This window comes from Lithobates pipiens, unplaced genomic scaffold, assembly GCF_037356315.1.
Source record: "Lithobates pipiens isolate NorthernLeopardFrog02 unplaced genomic scaffold, aLitPip1_a1.2 Scaffold_19, whole genome shotgun sequence".
In the NCBI taxonomy this organism is placed as follows: Eukaryota; Metazoa; Chordata; class Amphibia; order Anura; family Ranidae; genus Lithobates; species Lithobates pipiens.
This window is the reverse complement of record NW_027507764.1, coordinates 102521393-102541661: the sequence shown is the minus strand read 5'-3', so window position 1 is coordinate 102541661 and position 20269 is coordinate 102521393. Positions and strand designations below refer to the sequence as shown.

Below are 20269 nucleotides of genomic sequence, written 5' to 3'. Positions count from 1 at the left end.
CTCCATCCATCCACCCATCCCTGTGTGTGTCTCCATCCATCCACCCATCCCTGTGTGTGTGTGTATCCATGTGTGTGTGTGTGTGTGTGTGTGTGTGTGTGTGTGTCCAGCCTACCTTTGTCCCGAGCCTCCGTCCCGTGCCTTGCCTCCTTGCCTCCGTTCCGTCCCGTGCCTTGCCTCCTTGCCTCCGTTCCGTTCCGTCCCGTGCCGTGCCGTGCCTTGCCGTCGTGTCGTGCCTTGCCTTGCCTCCGTCCCGTCCCGTGCCGTGCCGTGCCTTGCCTTGCCTTGCCTTGCCTCCGTCCCGTGCCCTCTTCGGCGGCCATTGTAAAATTCAAAAGCCGCGCCTCCTCCTTCGCCTGTGATAGGCGGAACACTGAATTTCCCAGCAGCCTGTGTTCCGCCTATCACTGACGTCGTATCATCCTCGTCCGTAGTACGAGGATGATACGATGTCCGTGATAGGCGGAACACAGGCTGCTGGGAAATTCAGTGTTCCGCCTATCACAGGCGAAGGCGGAGCCGGAGGCGCGGCTTTTGAATAGAATGGCCGCTGTCTGTCTGCTCGACACGCTGATCGAGCGGGCAGACAGCGATGACTCGAGTATAAGCCGAGGGGGGCACTTTCAGCCTCAAAAAAGAGGCTGAAAATCTCGGCTTATACTCGAGTATATACGGTAGTTGTATTTTATTGCAGAAGAGACATTGCATGTTTCTTCTACATTAAAGAGCTTAACTGCTGTTTGTGAGGGTGGAACTTTATGTAGATACAGGGACTGGAAAGAATGGACTTTTCAGGCACATTTTTTTTTGTTTGTTTAAAAAATAACCATGTTTATTTATTACCAATCATTGATAAAAAAGACTAGACATTTACATAAGTGAATGTGGTTTAACCACTTCCTGCCCTGCCAATAGCAGATTGACGCACGGGAAGTGGTTCTGTTATCCTGACTGGGCATCATATGATGTCAGTCAGGATAACATGACAGTCTGACTTGCCACATCTCCGATCATGGTAAGGAGCCTCTGACAGAGTTTGAATTGAAACTCGTTGGGCTGGGTTTACAAAGTAGGCTACATAGGTGTTTTTTTTTCCCCAGCTTGACTATAATCCCAAGAGGGAATACATGTATATACATATAAGGTGACCTAATTATTGAATAAGGTACAGAAAACCTATCTATATGCTATAAATGGCTTATTCATTTGAGAAAAGGCATATACTGCGTTACAGACTTACACACGCACGCAAAAGGCAATAGTCCCACACATGTGAGGTATCACCATGAACGTCGGTTGTATCATGGGCAGTAATTCTAGCACTAGAGCTCCTCTGTAAATCTAAAGTCATAACCTTGAAGGGCTTTTAAAGCATAGCCTATGAATTGTAAAATTTACGTCATTTGCACACGCCCTTGCAATGGTGATAATTGTAAAGCGTGACATGGGTTGGCATCTATTTACTTATTGTAACATCATCCTTTATATTTTACAAAGAATTTGGGTTATGTATTGTGTACTTTTGCATTCAAATTTAAAAAAAAGATCTAACAAAAAGTGCAAAACTCATCAATTTATTCTCTAGAGCTCCTGCTTTAAAAAAATGAATAATATTTTGGGGATTCTAACTCATTTTCTAGAAAAGAAAATACAGATTTTTACCTGTAAACAAAAGTGTGAAAAATAGGCCTGGAGCTGAAGTGGATATTCACCATACAGTATAAACCATTTTTGATTTTGTTTAGAAATGCTTTAAACCAACATTCCATATAAGTTTGTAAAAGAATGATGCACCTTTTTAATAGCAACACTTTTCTCCTAGTCTATTAGTTCTTCCCAAACTTTCTTCAAATAACAAAGTTTGTAGGTTTTTCTGTAATCTCAAAACGTACATATCCAAAGTTTTGTTGTATACTTTTTGGGTTAGAGCCAAGTTTTCACATCTCTTGTGCTCCCCCCTTGTGTCGGAAGCCTGACTTTCACCATAGGTACATATTGGCTTCCTTTCTACTGTTCTGAAGAACTTCCTTAACCCAGTAGGAAAAAATATCCTTTTATCTGATTGGAACAATAACCTCCAATATAGAAAACAGTATGCCTATAACATACCTCCCGACTTTTTGAGCTGGAAAACGAAGGACACCTGTTAGGAAAAGTATATTGGCATAGAACACGCCTCCTTAACCGTTTCCCACCCACCCAATGTCATATGACGTCGTCCAGTTTGAGCGCAGTTACAGGCACCATTCCGATATCATCTTTTCCAGCCGGCGATACCCTTCACCATGAGGAAGATCATAGCAGCTGATCATTCTTACAGGCGACGGGAGGGGAAGTCGTCACGTCGCCCTCCGGTGCTTCTCCCAGTTTGCCCCTGCGATCTGCGAACTGGAGAACGAACCGACTGGGACCGGATGTTAACCATAGAGATTTCCGGCGGGCCGGATGGTCCCAGAAGTCTTTATGATCGTTCGGAGGCCAGGTGCGATGTTATGTCATCCCACTCGGCCTCTGCATTTGAAAGAATGCCGCCGCCTCGGCTGGGAAGCTGAGACCTTTTGGGGTTTTTTTCTTCTTTTTTTTTTTTTGTTGTTTTTTGATTTCAGGCTTCCCAGCCTAGAGGTGAGATCTGGGGACTTATTGACCCCAGATCTCACTGTAAAGAGGCCCTGTCATACACTATTCCTATTACAAGGGATGCTTACATTCTTTGTAATAGGAATAAAAGTAATAGGTTCCAGAGGGGAGGAGCCATGACGTAGGAGATAGGCGTCCGTCCGTCCGAGCTCCCGTCCGAGCCTCCCGAGGTCCCTGCTCTGTCTCCCTCCGCCACGCATCTCCCCATGACTCCATAGCCTGAGGCCGTGTGCTCCCGTGACGCCGTGTGCTCCCGTGACGCCGCTCCGAAGCGGCCTGACTCTTCGGCTCCGAGGACCAGGAACCACCCCCGCCAAACTCAGCAGCAGCCCACGCCAGCGGAGGGGCTGCCCAAGATCACAGCAGCGGAGTTTTCCAAGTCGCTGCTACGGCGGGACGGGACCTGGATTGCATACCCCTGGAACGGAGGCAAGGATCCCTGCTGCAATCCACCGGAGCACAAGAAGAGGCTGACAGAAGGTGCTACACAGACGACAGAGCGGTAAGACAAGCAGCAGGAGGGGGAAGCAAGGGGAGTCTCTGCTGAGTTTCTGCTGGATTGGTGAGAGGTGAGAGGCATGGACACGGACGCTATGCTAGAGAAGGGGAGATACCCCTAGCTAAATTGGAGCCTATCCCCCCCTACCTCCTTTTGCCTTAAGGAATAACTTGATCTGACAGAGCAATATATGGAATGGCTGCTGGAGCTGGTTCTACATTTTTACTGGTGAAATAACTCAATTATAGGAATTATCTGCTACCAGGGGAGGGAAAAGGAAAGAATAGTGTTAACTAAAGGGAGTTTTCCCAGAAACCCTCCCCCCCTGGCTATAGGGGACAGCTTCTTTTGTATACAATCACCTATACAAAATCTGCAAGAGGAAATCTGTTATGTTACCAACAATAGTCGCTGTAAGAGCTTAAATGCTGCTGTAAGAGACCCTACTGCTGACAAGTTGATTTACACTCTCCTGACTTTTTTTTTTAGGGGAAACATACTTTATGGTTTAAAGATTGTATAATATGAGTGTACCCTATAGTCTGCTAATTAATACTAGTAGCCCAATATAGAGAGGAGGAAGTAGCGGATCAGAAGGGAGAGGGAAGAAGAGAAAAGAAAAAACTTTCCTCTCTTTTTTTTTTTTTTCTTTCCGGGTATCTCGAAGTGAACAACACCTGAGACATCATGATAGAGGATTCATCGGTTATTGTATAACCCTTTGTTTTTTTTTTTTTTTGTTTTTTTCTTTTTCCCTGTTTTTTTTTTTTTTTTTTTTTTTTGTTGGTCATTTTGGACATTTGGGTTGATAAAATTCAATTGGTACTGACCACCACCAAATGTAATAACATAATAACTCTGTGATTGTTGTTTTTGTGGTGGGGGTTTTTTTTCTTTTTTTGGGGGAGCTATCTAAAGTGGCTGTAAAGATTTAGGCCGATATTTTTGATAGGAGGAAGGGAATCAAATTTTGATAGGGCTGCCAGGATGAGAGGGAAAGCAGGCAAGACAAATAAACAAGTAACCCCCGCCGCAAGCCCGGTCGGAATTCAAAAATATATGGCCGCGAACACTAGCATAAGAGCAGAAGAAGAGTCTGGTAGCCCCAGGATGGAAAAACTGCTCCGCCCGGGCCTAAGCAGACAGAGGGGAGAAGATAGCAGAGGGACAAAAAACCCGGTCGTTAAGGCAACTGAACTTAAAAAAAAAAATAGCGCGAACTTACACAGTGGGGATAGCAGCCAGAATGAAGCTCAAGGAAGGGAGGGACTAGAACATATAGAGGCAGGAGAAAGGAGTCTGGATGGACAAAGGGAATCCGACCAGCCCCCACAGATTAGGGAGATGCTCTCAGAGATGTTCATGAGAATGGAGATCTCTCTAAGGGCAGATATTGCAACTATAAGGGAGGACATTGGTTTGGTCTTGGGGAGAGTAGAGGAGGTGGAAAACAAAGTAGAGGCCCAGGAGCACAGAATAGATGGAATCTTAGAGCAGGTAACAGCCCTCCGTAGGGGAAATAGAGCAATTAGATACAAATTAGAAGACCAGGAGAATAGAAGTAGAAGGAAGAACATACGAATAAAAGGTCTCCCTGAGACAATTAGCGCATCTGCCCTTGGAGAGATAGCCCAACAGATTCTTAATCCCTTATTAGATAGAGAAGCTATAACCCCACTGAAGCTAGATAGAATACACAGGATGACACGACCTTTTGGAGTTAGATCAGAAGCCCCACGAGATGTCATAGCGAGATTTCACCATGTAGCAGAAAAAATGCAGGTAATGAGAAAAGTTAGAACACAGCCAGGGGTGTCCTACAGAGACGTGGAATTGCAGATTTACTCCGACTTAGCGGGGGAGACGCTTGGAAGAAGGAGACGGTTGAAACCGCTAACGGAACTATTGAGAGCAGCCGACATCCCATATCAGTGGGGATTTCCGGCGTGCCTCATAGGGAAGAAAGACGGACGATCTGCGGTTCTACGTTTCCCGGAGGACCTACAAGAATTTTGTGAACAGTTAGGGATACATCCTGCTCCACAGATAGAATGGGACACTGAAGAGGTTCTAGGGGGTGAGAGGAGTAGGACCCAAAGGACTATTAGACAGGATAGGCCGAGCGATTGGAGTCGAAAGAATCCAATTACTTGAAGCTGAGATAAATTTGAACAGGGGATTAAGAGGAGGAGGGAGGAGGGGAGGAGAGGGGGGAGGCTTGGGGGAGTTTCGGACGGACATGGGGGCGAACCCCAGGGATACTATGGAGGAGAGGAGACCACCGACACTGGCCTACCAGTCCCATAGGTTTAACATGAAAAGGGGAGTCCTACCCAGTCTTACGAGACGTTTTGTTATAGGACAAGGGGAGGGAGGGGGGGTTCGGTTTTTTGGGGGTTTTTTATGGGCTCTCACTCGGTCCTTCTACAGGGGTAGCAGGTATGGTCACCAACGGGTTCACTAGACGCTCCAAAAAGAGAGGGAGAATGACCCTTGGAAGAGAGGTATGGGGATAGTTAACGTTATTACTTATAATGTAAGGGGCTTAAATACAAAAATGAAAAGACATAGAATAAACGATGAGCTGCAGCATATGGAGGCAAATATAGCATGTCTCCAGGAGACGCACTTAACATGCACTTCAGGGGTCAGACTGAATTCGATTGATTTCCCGGTATGGATTTATGGGGATTCCCCATCCTCGTACTCCAGAGGGGTTGCAATAGGTTTCAGTAAAACAACGAGGTTTAATTTAGAGGAGCGACTGGTGGACCCGGAGGGACGATACCTGTGTTTAAAAGGAATGTTGTTTAACCTTAAATGCACAATTGTAAACATTTATGCCCCAAACGAGAATGCGGACATATTCCTAAGGAAAATTATGAATAAATTAGAGGATTTTAAAGAGGGGAAATTAATTCTTGCTGGAGATCTTAACTGGAGTGTAAACCCTAAAATTGATACTTCAGCGGGAGGCCCAAGGACATCGGTATATAAGCAGAGAATGTTTTTAAGGGCGCTGGCTGCATTCCAACTACAGGATACCTGGAGAGTACTTCACCCAAAGGATAGGGATTATTCATGCTTCTCCTCGGTCCATGGTTCCTTCTCTCGAATAGACTATATCTTCCTGGAACATTCATTTCTGAAAGCACTTAAGAAGGCGGAAATAAAAGTTAGAACTGTGTCAGATCATGCACCAGTTATGATTGGGTTGGAGATAGGAGAGGATCATGGACCGAGGTTGAATTGGAGATTGAATGAATCTCTGTTACAGGATAAGGATTCTGTAAGCAAGGTTGAGAGGGAGATAGAACAGTTTTTCAGATTAAATGATACACCGGGAATCACAAGCCCTATACTATGGGAAACGCATAAAGTGGTAATAAGAGGGGTATTAATAGGGATTGGAGCAGGAAAAAAGAGAGAGAGAGAGAGGAGGAAAACCCTACTGTATGAAGAAATCCAGAGATTGGAGCTGGGTAGCAGACCAAGGGGACTACACGATACTCAGGATCTAGTAAAAAAAAAGAGAGAACTAGAAGACTACCTGGAACAGGACAGGAGGGCCGCCTATCACATTCTGGGAACAGAGATGTATCAATGGGGAAACAAAGCCGGTAAATGGCTGGCCAAGAGGGTGAAGGATAAGAAAAGCAGAACCTTTATCCCAAAAGTAAGAAATGAGGCGGGGGACATACAAAATATGCCAGAGGATATAGTGAACACGTTCTATACATATTACAAAGCCCTATATAATATTCAACAGGAAACCTTAGAGAATGGAGGCCGGGAAGCAATAAAGGACTATTTGAAAGGGATAGATATTCCCAAGGCTAAACAAATGGAAATGGAAGCACTAGAAGCCCCAATATCAAAGTCGGAAGTTGAATGGGCGATCAAAAATACAGCTAAGGGAGGGTGCCCCGGGCCAGATGGTTTCCCGATATCATACTACAAGGAATTTCAAAAACAGCTGGCCCCAAAACTATGCGCGTATTTTAATGCAGTGGGGAGGGATGGAAAATTTCGAGAAGAGACATTACTGGCGCATGTGGTCCTGATCTTGAAAGAGGCAAAGGATCCGTTGGCAGTGGAAAGCTACAGGCCAATTTCCTTGCTAAATTCAGATATTAAACTCTTTGCAAAAATTATCTCTGAACGATTAAGACCTCATGTCCCAGAGTGGATACAGCAGGATCAGGTTGGTTTTATTCAGGGGAGAGAAGGTCGGGATAACGTACTAAAGACCATTATGCTAAGCCAGGAAACCATAAGACAGAAGACCCCCTCGATACTCATGTCTATAGATGCCGAAAAGGCATTTGACAGGGTTAGTTGGGGGTTCTTATTCGAAGTGTTGGAGCGATATGGATTGGGACAGAGGATGAGAGGGTGGATAGAAGCTTTGTATACTAAGCCTAAAGCTAAAATAAGAATAAACGGGGCCCTGTCCTGCCCCCTTGAACTGTGCAACGGGACAAGACAGGGCTGCCCGCTTTCCCCAATACTATTCATTCTAGCACTAGAACCCCTCCTGACTGCTATTAGGAAGAATCAAAACATCCAGGGAATACGGGTAGATGAGAGGGATTATCGGGTTGCTGCTTTTGCAGACGATCTTCTGCTCTATATCTCTAGCCCGGAGACCTCTATACCGGCGATTTTGGAAGAACTTAAAAAATATGGGAAAGTCTCCAATTTTAAGGTTAACGCAACTAAATCCGAAATTCTAAACTTAAATATACCAGCAGAAGAACAGAGAATCCTACAAACTAAATACCCTTTTAGATGGAGTGGGAGGGAACTGGCCTACTTAGGAATAAAGCTTACAGCAGGGATGGGGGACTTGTTTGAGGCTAATTATATCCCCCTACTGAACAAAATTAAACAGCATTTAGATAAGATCCAATACAAAGTTTTATCTTGGATAGGGAGAATAAATACAGTTAAAATGTTCATCTTACCAATGTTTACTTGCATATGTCAAATGGTCCCCATATTATTACCCCAGGGATATCTTAATAAATTAAAAACGACGATTAAAAGATTCATATGGAAAAAAAAAGCGGCGAGGGTGGCCCTTAATACTTTGATAAGAAGTAAAGTCAGAGGAGGATTAGCAATGCCCGATTTCAAAAAGTACTACGAGGCCATAGCAATCTCACAAATCACAGACTGGACACACAATAAAAAGGGGAAGGATTGGGTGGAATTAGAAATGAAGTTAAGCAGAAGGGAATTAGGGGAGATAATATGGATACCCGCAAAATATAGAGAATTAGGGATTAGCACAAATTTATTGACAAAAGGGTCACTGCGAATATGGGACACAATAAATGAGAGACACAAGTGGGAACACAACTCACCATTTATGCCATTACTAGACACTAAATTTTTCTTACCAGGGCAAGAGGAATATGTATATTATAGCAGATGGGCTAAGAAAGATAAAATTAAATTACAAGAGGTTATGGATGGGAATAGGGTATGCACATATGAGGAATTAATAGAAAAGTGGGGGCACAAGCCTTTAGATAAGTGGAGATATTCACAATTATATTATTTTATTCAGTCTTTAACACAACCACTACGAGGACAGGAGCAACTTAGACCTCTGGAGAAGCTGATAGGGAACCCTCAATGCGTTGTAAAAAGGATCTCAAAAATATATGACATCTTAATAGAGGTAGAAGAGCAAAAATACCCCCCTATATGGAGAAGTGGGAAAATGAACTGGGACCGCTGAATAATGATCTCCAAAGAAACAGGATTATTAGACGAACGTACTCGGTGGCCAAAGACCTTCAAACTAGAGAGATGTCATATAAACTTTTAACAAGGTGGTATATAACTCCACAGCAAGGAAATAAAATTAGTAGCGAGACCCCCGCAACATGCTGGAGAGGCTGCTCAGCGGTGGGGACCTTCGCCCATATATGGTGGGAGTGCCCTAAGATACAGATATTTTGGGAGAAAATTATAAAAGCTATCTTTGAAATAACAGGGGAAGGGATTAGAAGAGACCCATGGGTTTGCTTATTCCACGACTTGGAAAAAGGAGAGAGAGAGTATGGGTACTCCCTGGTTCCTGTTTTATTGAACTCCGCTAAGGCACTGATCCCGCGGAGATGGAGGAAACCCGACCCTCCCTCGATGAAGGAGTGGGTAGAAAGGTTAGAAAGGACACGAAATATTGAAGAGACAATCTATAAACTGGATAACCTAGAAGGGAGATATCAATATAAATGGCGACCGTGGATACAATTTGGAAAAACTGAAGGTTATTTAAAGCTGCTTGATTGTTAGTAAAGAAGAAGGGAAAAAGCAGAAAGAGGGAAAAACAAGACAGAGAGGGAAAAAATGGAAAAGGCCCGGGGAAGGGACCGAGTGAGAGGGGTGGGGAGGGAGGGATAAGGGAGATCATTCTTAAAGAAATGTTGTTGTACTTATTATTACGTTGAATAGTTTATGTTTGTATACTCTGAAAAATCTGAAAATAAAGAATAAATAAAAAAAAAAAGGAATAAAATAATAATAAAAAAAAAATTTCAATAAGTATCAAACTAGAAAAATAAAAGTAAAATTTAACAAAAAAAAATAAAAAAAAATAAAGGGCCCCTGTCTGCTTGCTCGCAGAAGCGAACATATACGTAAGTCGCACCCACATATGTAAATGTCGTTCAAACCACACATGTGAGGTATCACTGCAAACGTTAGAGCAAGACCACCTCTGTAACTCAAAACATGTAACCTGCAAAAAAAATGTTAAAGCGTCGCTTATGGGGATTTTTAAGTATCGAAGTTTGGTGCCATTCCACGAGCGTGTGTAATTTTGAAGATTGACATGTTGCATATCTATTTACTCAATGTAACATCATCTTTCACATTGTGCAAAAATATTGAGCTAACTTTACTGTTTTTTTTTTTTTAATGCATGAAAAATTGCTGCGCAAATACCATGTGAGATAAAAAGTTGTAATGACCACCATTTTATTCTCTATGGTCTGTGCTAAAAAAAAAAAAAAATTTGGGGGTTCAGTGTAAGTTTTCTAGCAAAAAAAAATTATGATTTTTACATGTAGGAGAGAAATGTCATAATTGGCCTGGTAGGCAAGTGGTTAAAGGAGAATTAAAAAAAAAAAATTACTTGAACCCCCAGGTTCAGACCAAAATAAGGGACAAATGATGAGGAACAAGGGAGACTTTGTTCCAAATCAGGGACAGTCCATCAATAACAGGGACAGTTGGAAACTTAGCTATAACCCAGCTACAGTGAGAGAAACAAGGCCATTCGTAGTAAGGACTATCATGGATGCTCAACCTGTGGCCCTCCAGCTGTAGCCGAACTACAAGTCCCATCATGCCTCTCCTTTTGGAAATCATGCTTGTAACTGTCAGCGGCTTGCAATGCCTCATGGGACTTGTAGTTCCGCAACAGCTGAAGGGCCACAGGTTGAGCACCCATGGATGTTGCTAGTTTTACAATGCAACTACATATTTGGATTTCTATGTTGTCTCTTTAAATACATGTAAGGAATTACCTGAAAAATGTTTGTGGTACAGTTGAACCATCAAGAATCCAAAAAACTGGCATCTGAGACTATGAGTTAGGCTTTGGTAAGCAGTGGAGGGGTTCTTTCAAAAGACAACATGGACCTGTTTTCAATTACAATAAAGCTGAAAAAAATGACGACTGAAGTGTAGGTGAATTTTAGATCTTAAGTTGAATAATAGAACTGCAATGTACGTTAATTTTCTTTTTGTTTGGACACAATTTTAGGGCCACCGCAGAATGGTGTGCTGCACCGTCTGGAGCGAAGATCACCCGACTTGCAACCTCTTCTCTTGTGGCTTTGATCGCCAGGCCATAGGCTGGAACATCAACATCCCGGCCCTGCTGCAAGAGAAATAATCCTGAGATGGCCACACACTTGTGGATTCTGTGTTTTGACCATGAACACTATTCTTTTTGTCGCAGGCACTTATTAGCCTGCCATCATTGTGAGATCCAAGACATGAGTGCTTTGTAAACGTGTCCTTGTCCCCCTCTACATGGCATATCCGGGGGGTGATTCAGTGACAACAGGCTCTTTCTCAGATAGTTTTATCCATGACGTGCATTTTATCTGAGATATCATCCATTAAACAGTGGCTTTGCGCAGGGCGCCTCCTAGTGCTCTGCGTCTGTCATTACCCAGCATAGATGAGCATTAGGGTATTACATTTCTGTGAAATAAATGTGAACTTTATGTCATTGTTGTGAAGGATGTAATAGTTGCATTTATACATGGGCGTATCTGCCTCCTGTAAGGCAGAAAATACTATAAAATACAAAAAAGTAAATTATAAACTGTTACAGAAATAAACTATGAAATAGAGTGTATACTTCACTCGCTGCTTAGTTCAGCATTAAATAATGAACCCATCACGACGTGTTCATTGGTTCCGGTGTTATTTTTATTTGTTTGGCTCAAGCTTTAGCATTTTATTGTTTTTTTTTTGTTTTTTTTAATATGTCTATTTTTTATTCATGGAACTGCTGTATGATTTCAAGACGTAAAGCATTTAACAAGTGATAGAGGTTTTTTTTTTTTAGGATGTTTCAAGATAGTATTATTCTAAAGACTGTGCTCCTAGTTTAGAGCTGACTTTAAAGGACTTTGTTCCCAGCTGTAAAATTTGCTTCTGGTTTTGTTGTTTCTTGAAATGGGAAAGTTATTTCATGACAACTATTTGCAAGGTGCCAGTGGCAGAAATTCATGCATCTTTCAAAATGGTAAATTACCTAGCGAAAAAAAAAAAAAAAAAATTCTAAAGATTTTTGTTGTTTTGGAACTACAGTGACCAGCATGAAGTGGACTTTTCTTTCTCTGCAGCATGCATGCACACTGATGGGGTACATTTCATAATTCATCTTTGTACCTTCTTAAGGCAAACTTGTTCTTTGCCTATGCAGAGAAAAGCATACCGTTCACTTTAAAGCCCTTCACCCCAGCAGCCTTTACTTACCGTTCCTTGGTTCCCTCACCATTCCATTTCAATTCAGGATATGGAAGAGCATGTGAATAACCTTTTGCAGCCACTCTAGTCCCTCTCACCCGGCCACTCTGTTCAGCTACCTGGAGTGAAGAAAATACACTGCTTAGTGATTGATCCATTGCTGTCAAATGGATACGGGAATATAGTCAGCCCTGGCTAAGCTCCAACCAGCCACATGGGTGCTCAATCTGTGGCCCTTCAGCTGTTGTGGAACTACAGGTCCCATCATGCCTCTGCCTTTGGGCGTCACGCCTGTAACTGTGAGCAGCTACCAGTGCCTCGTGGGACTTTTAGTTCCGCAACAGCTGGAGGACCACAGGTTGAGCACCCAGGAACTAGAGCTTACATATTGACTTAATATAGCCACCTGGTGATATTGGGTTAATGATGTCATGAGCATCCCTGCCTCTTTGTGTACATGCTGAATGCCCTAGATTGCATCAGAGCTGGCCATCTCTGACAGCTTTCTTCCAGGTTTGGCTGAACACCACTTCGGAGTGAACCCAAGTTCAAAATTATTCCTGATGGCTAAACAAAGTGGCAGAGACACAAATAATTAAAAAGAACCCCTTGTGCCCTGCATTCTCAAAGCACAAGTTCACTTTAATTACTTTTTGCATCTAAGTTGATTTACCCAAGCCTCTAAGGGCACATGTACACACAGACTAGGTTGACCACCAGCCACGGGAAAGTGCAAAACACTGCAAAATTGCACCTTGATTTTGCAGGCTATGGTCAAAATGTTCCTATTCTGAATTGCATTTCTTCCACGTTCAGGAGAGGGAGGTTGAACCTCCCCTAACTGCAGCAGAAAAAACACCAAAAGCTCCTAAACTCAAGTTTAGAAAACTGTAGTGTACATGAGCCCTAACAGTCATAAGTAAAAGAAAATTGGTCGATTCCCTAATCTACCCAGTAGTTGATAGAGGAATGCCTTCCGCAGAGCTATTGTGTTCTTACAACAGGGAAGGGAGGTACGGGGAGCCATCCCTACCTGGAGAACACAGTGATTATTGTTAGAGCCTATAGCCGATGGTAATAATCTCTTCATAAGAGTCCGACATGCTGGTTGTACCCAAGTCGTTAAATGGATTGACTTGTGTACAATCAGCCTGCCCAAACATGGTTCAGTTCTCAGCCAGTCCCGAGATTTGAACAGTCTATGGCTGGATTAAGCCTCTGTAACCACAGCTAGTTCTTAGTAGGTCATAGCTGAACAAGTCTAAGGCAAGAAAAGCCACGATGAAGCAAAAGCTTTCCCTATTCTGCTACATTTAAGGTGTGCTTATATAGGAGGTGGACATACACATTTTCAGGGAGCAAGGAAGATGGTAGAAAGAAAGATGCATGTTGGCCCTGCTCCCATCCTATCGGGATGTTGCCGGGCCAAATTAAAGAAAACCTGCAGTAAGAGAATGATAGAGGCTTCTATTGATGACCCCTCATTAAAGCGTTAGTTGCCTGGCTGTCCCTTTATCTTGAATGATGATCTGGAACAAGTATGTAGATTGAGTTCTGGCTGTTGTCTGATTTTCCATTAGACCTGAGTTCATTTAAATATGAATCAAACCCCTGCTATTGGAATGGGAATGCTGGATCTTGTAGTTCCACAGCAGTTAGAGGGTCACAGCCCAGCCAAACAATAATCTCCTGTGAGCCTGTGCTTGTGACAATTGAAATCAGGCACACAATGTGAGTTTCCATCACAGGAATATTAAAGCAAATTTAAAGCACTTTAGCTCCAAGATGCCGTTCTGAACAATTTGTAACACTTTCAAATAGCATTGGCAGTGTATGTGAGATGACCTTCTTAGGAATGACTTTGACAACTTTGAGAACCATTTCCAAAAATAAAAAAGCTGCAATTTCAAAGGGTTTTTTCTTTTCAAACGATAATGTTTCATACCCATTGCAGATTATTTTTCTATTTACATTTCAATGCTGGGTTGTTAAGTCGTGTTATAAAATGTTGTTGTTGACTTGGTTGCTTTTGGAAATATGTGAATCTATGATTAATAAGCAAATAGATGCTACAGATTCTCCACTTTGAGATAATTGTCTATATCTCAACTGCCTTTTGTATTATTTACACATGAATAAAGATACAATCACACTCCAGGAGACGTCTAGGTGAAGCTTTCACTGGAAAATGCTTTTTGTAAAGAATAAAATGTAATACTGTAGTTGTTCTATGTCTCACCCCCCCCAAGAAAATATAGTATTTACAGTTAAAGGGAAAGGTTAAGGTTCAGTTTTATCTTATTTCTTTATGTCTATAAACTTATATTAAATATAATATATCATTACTATGATGACTTGAAAACAAAATGTTAATTTTATACGTTGAAGTTAAATACAAGGTGCTTTAGTTTGTGCATTAGATGCAGATCTATATAATGGGAAAGCCCAGCACTGGTTGTTATAATACAGGATTTATATAGAGCCAACAGTTTACACAGTGCTTTACGTGAGGGCAGACAGTACAGTGACAATACAGGAGGAATCGGAGGGCCCTGCTCATCAGAGCTTACAATCTAGTTGGCTGCTACTGGAGAATGAAGATTTATATGGTGCTGTACTTGGAGGGGAGGAGGAGATGAGTGTGTCCCTTTTGTGTGTGATTCAGCTCTGCACCCAGATTTGCCATGATTCTGCCTGCGTTTTCAAAGTGACAGGGTGTGAATGACAAATTGCAGAACACGCATTGCGGTTCTGTCACCATTGCGGCAACCTGCATTGCGTAAAGCCCGTCGCCCAAAAAGGTTGTTGCCCAAAAGTAGCTCAATTTTTTTTTTTTTTGGGCGACACACTTTAACACCCTTCCTGACCAGACCAATTTTCAGCTTTTGGTGCTCTCACACTTTGAATGACAATTACTCAGTCATGCAACACTGTACCCAAATGAATTTTGTGTCCTTTTTTCCCCACAAATAGAGCTTTCTTTTGGTGGTATTTGATCACCTCTGGGGTTTTTATTTTTTGCGCTATAAATGAAAAAAGACCGAAAATTTTGAAAAAAAAACGCATATTTCTTTGTTTCTGTGATAACATTTTGCAAATTATAATTTTTTTTCAAAAATTTTGGCCACAATTTATACTGCTACATATCTTTGGTAAAAATAACCCAAATTAGTGGATATTATTTGGTCTTTGTGAAAGTTAGAGAGTCTACAAGCTGTGGTGCGAATCGCACAAAATTGATCACACCTGATGTACTGGTGGACTATCTCATTTCTTGTGACCCTTAACAAGTCAGGAAAGTATAAATACCCCCCAAATGACCCCTTTTTTGAAAGTAGACATTCCAAGGTATTTACTAAGATGCATGTTGTCATCTTTTTTCCACAATTCTTTGCAAAATGAAGATTTTATTTTTTTTTTTCTCACAAAATTTTTAATGTAATAGGTTATTTCTCTCACATGGCATGTGTATACCACATATGACACCACAAGATACGTTCTGCTACTCCTTCTGAGTATTACGATACCAAATGTGTGAGACTTTTACACAGCCTGGCCACATACAGAGGCCCAATATTGAAATAGCACCATCAGGCGTTCTAGGAGCATAAATTACACATTTCATTTCTCAACCATCTATTACATTTTTGAAGGCCCTGGAGCACCAGGACAATGGAAATGCCCACAAAGTGACCCCATTTTGGAAAGCTAACACCCCAACGTATAATCTATGAGGCATAATGAGTCGTTTGAATGGTTCATTTTTTTTTCAGAAGTTTTGGGAAAATGTGGAAAAAAAATGAAAACGCATTTTTTTTTTTACGCAAAGTTGTCCATTTATAAGATATTTCCAACACATCGCATGTACATAGCAAAAATGACACCCCAAAATACGTTCTACTACTACTCCTGAGTATAACGATACCAAATGTGTGAGACTTTTACACAGCCTGGCCACATACAGAGGCCCAATATTGAAATAGCACCATCAGGTGTTCTAGGAGCATAAATTACACATCTTATTTCTCAACCACCTATTACAGTTTTGAAGGCCCTGGAGCACCAGGACAATGGAAATGCCCACAAAGTGACCCCACGTGGCACTGACAGATTGCACTGGAGGCAGATGGGGCTGGCAGATGTCGCTGACAGATGGCACTGGCACTGGGAGATGGTGCTGGCTATTTGCTCTGGCTAATTGCTCTGGCAAATGGGGCTGGCAGATGGCACTGCGGCTGGCAGGTGGCACTGGCACTGACAGCACTGGGGCTGACGGGTGGCGCTGGCAGGTGGCACTGGGGCTGACAGCTGGTGCTGGCAGGTGGCACTGGCGGCACTGGGGCTGACGGATGGCACTGGGGCTGGCAGGTGGCACTGGCACTGGGGCTGATGGCGCTGGCAGGTGGCACTGGCACTACTGGCAGATGGCACTGGGCTGACAGATGGCACTGGGGCTGACTCACAGATCCTCTCTCTCCTCACACGCTGTCTCTGTGTGAGGAGGGAGAGACACGGCAATGGGAGATGATCTCATATGTTTACATTTGAGATCATCTCCCATTGGCAGCTTGGATCGTGCTGTGAACGGCCGCTTTGATTGGCCGTTCACGGCGATCTGTTTGCCTGTCTCCGGGAGACACGGCGAATACAAAACTTCCGTGATGCGCGCCCCCGGCGGCGCACATTGTGGAAGTAAACACAAGGACGTCCAGGGACGGCCAGGCGAAGGAACCCGCCTGCTCTACGGCCGTCATTCGGCTATAGGGCGGGCGGGAGGTGGTTAAGCAATGCAGGTGGCCAGCGCTTGCATCCCGATTTATCGCATGTCAATGGTGGCAGAACTGCACTGCGATTTTAGGTGCCATTCAAATGTGCATTCTGCGATTTTTGTCATTCACACATCGTGCTTTGAAATTGCAAGCAGCATCACAGCAAATCTGCCCACGATTCAAAATGCTGAGATGTGAACGCAGCCTAAGACCTGCTATTCAGATATGTGTTGCAAAGCAGAAATCCAGCTTTATGAAATACTGGACTTGTGCTGGCCATACACTATATGAAATATTGGATGAAATTCTGTCATTTAGCCAGTTAGTTTTTCAGCTAGTTAATGGGCACAAAATTGATAATCGTTGGGACGTTTTTCAGCCAAAAACAAAGGACAAGTGTAAATTTTCTGTCAAATGAACGATAAATTGAAAGGTTAATGTGTTTCTGAACTGTTTGCACTAGGCATATGTAAAAAAAAAAAAAAAAACGATCAAAAAATTATTTATGTCCACTGAGCAATTTATCGGTCATTACATGATGATACTATCGTTTGCTCTCACGGCCGCATGTTTGTTTTTTGAAAATGGTTTCGGCCGATTTTGCGTATAGTGTATGGCCAGCATTACACTCACTACCTGCTGACTGCACAGAAGACTAAATATGATCCTATTTTATTTATGCAAATATATTGCATTATTAATGTTTTATTTACTCCTGAACAATTTCTATAAAGAAAATTAAAAAAGGAATACAAAACCAAACTCAGGGGAATGTTCACAAATGGCAGGAGCCTAGTCAATAAAATGCGAGGATCTGGAGCTGCTACTACACTAGGAGGATGTAGACTTCATAGGAATATCAGAAACTTGGTTTCACCGGTCACATGACTAGCTGGCAAACATTCAGGGGTATTCCTTGTATTGGAGAGAGAGGGGGAGGGGAGTGTCCAGAATGATTAACGGGTAAAAGAGTGGAATGACATCAGTAATGGGGCAAGAGGGGAGATGGAGTCAGTATGGGTGCAACTCCAAAGGGTGGAAGTAAGCAGGAAATTACTATGGGGGGGTGTATGTTACAGGCCCCCCTAACCTGAGGGAAGAGGTGGAGTTGTATCTCCTTTCACAATTAAAAATGACAGCAAGACGGAAATGTCATCATAATGGAGGTCTTCAACTATGCCGACATTGACTGACTGGGCAGAAGGGACAGCCTGCTCATTAAAGGCCCGCCATTTCTTAAATGTTCTACTGGGGACAGTTTCATGCCCTAATTGGTAGATTCCCCAACCTAGCAGCAATACATTGCTAGATCTTTGAATTACAAATGATACAGATCTGATTGCAGATGTGGAAATCTGGGACAACTTGGGAAATAGCGACCACAGGATTATTACATTCCGCATAAATCGTAGAAAAGGGAGGCATGAGGGGAGTACAAAAAATACTAAATTTCAAAAGAGCCAACTTTTTTAAACGTCGCTCAATACTGCAGGTTTAGAAGGACCAAATCCTTGAAACATTGAACACAGTGGAAAAATGGGAATGCTTTAGGAATATATTAAATAAAAGTATCACTGGGTGCATTTCAAGGGGTAATAAATATAAAAGAATGACGGTTAAACCTGGGTGGCTGAACTAAAATGTAGAATGAAGGACAAAAAATGGCCTTTAAAAAGTACAAAGTGGAGAGGTCAGTGTCAGCATTCAAGCAATACAAGGAATGCAATATGAGGTGTAAGAACGCTTTTAGGGTGGCTAAAAAAGATGTGGAAAAAGCAATCAAGTAGTTGCGTGCTGCCACCTAGTGGTAAGTGAAAATTCTTAAAAAAAAAAAAAGCTGCTGCTATCACCTATGTGTTCCCACATCAACAGCAATTAAATAAGATATCTGATGGCATGCTGCTGATGAAGCTAATATCTATATGTGACTATAAAGACATACAATTCATAGTAAAGTGGCAGTCAATATGTGAAAACAGTTCATTAAGAGTCCATGAAGGATACTAATAAATAAAAATCTTATTCTAGAAGGTGCACAAAAACTACTTCACAGCTAACGCCACTCCGTGACTTGTGCTCCCTTCACTGGGTGCAGTGCAAGCTCACCTCCTTCTTAGACCATAACGGCGTAAAATGTGTTCTGAGCACATTATGACTCTCCTTTAAAAATGGCTCCACACTGATCACCAGCAGCTCCAAGACGACATGAAAAGACAAGAATAGTGCAGTACCTAGGTATTATCGCCACCCCAGCTTCATACATTGCACTCACATTTATTTGAATAAAATATAGCATAAAAACAAAGTCCAGCAGATCTCACGTAATGCATGTAAATCCCACCACCAGGTTTCACCACTGCGCATTACTCCACCATCCTCGTGGCTTCATCTGGAGATATCTATGTGTTAGCAGCACTATCACATAGATATCTTACTTAAGAGTATGAGAGACACATAGCGGAGCAGAGTAAAAATAATCCCAAGAAGTTTTTTAAATATATTAACAGTAAAAAGGCGAGGATGGAACAAATAGGCCCATAAAGGATGTGGAAGGGAAGGTGGTTACAGATGACAAGGAGAAGGCAGCTGTGCTAAATGCTTTCTTTTCCTCAGTCTTCACAGGATGGGTATATTGACCAAGGCAGTATTGTTAGCAACACGCCGCAAGATCTACCCTTGTGGCTAACAGAGGCCGGAATCCGGAAAGGCTTAGAGAAGCCGAACCTCCCTGGCGGTATAATTATGTCAGATTTTTGCGTCTCAAAGCGGTACAATTATTTTGCATAGAAATTTGACGTTTTATATTGTAGACCTTTAATTCTTAGCAATAACACACTTAAATCTGTCCAAGCAACATCTGTCTAGTAGACATCCCGGGTATGATAAAGTTTGAAACACAATCATAAATTATAATATATAAATAATAATAAAATAAATTGTGTTCTAATTTACTATCGCTGTTTTCTGGCGGGTCTAAAACCACTTTTGACATAAAGGGACACTTTTTGGGTTGCTATGGACAATCTCCAGTTTCCAGGCAGAAAGAACAGTATATATAATATAAAAGTGCATGCAGGGCATTGGAAAAAAGCACTGGGGACAAAAGGGATGTGAAATTATTTCATACAGTAATGTAATCTGTAACATTTCACTGTACTGTATGTATTATGACTTTTCAAATTTTTTTGTATTTGCCGCTGGGCCCCGCCCCCATTCGTCATGACACTCGCAGGAAACTGAGCCCGGCACAGAGTGGCATCGGGTGGAGGACAGAACCCATGCACACAGCGGGGGGACATCGCAGGATCCTGGGGACAAGGTACCAGTAAGTACACTGCACCAGGATCCTGCAATGCAATCC

The 20269-nt window shown here is 42.4% G+C and overlaps 1 protein-coding gene across 3 annotated transcripts in view; it reads left to right on the top strand.

The window, feature by feature from the left end:
- WDR37 (WD repeat domain 37) overlaps positions 1-14296 on the top strand; it is a 284920-nt gene extending 270624 nt beyond the window's left edge. For all 3 annotated transcript variants that reach the window (XM_077491119.1, XM_077491118.1, XM_077491120.1), the window contains one exon: positions 10920-14296. In XM_077491119.1, the coding sequence (XP_077347245.1) occupies positions 10920-11051 (132 nt within the window). In that variant the 3' untranslated portion in view covers positions 11052-14296. The remainder of the gene's footprint in view (positions 1-10919) is intronic.
- The last annotated feature ends 5973 nt before the right edge of the window (positions 14297-20269 follow it).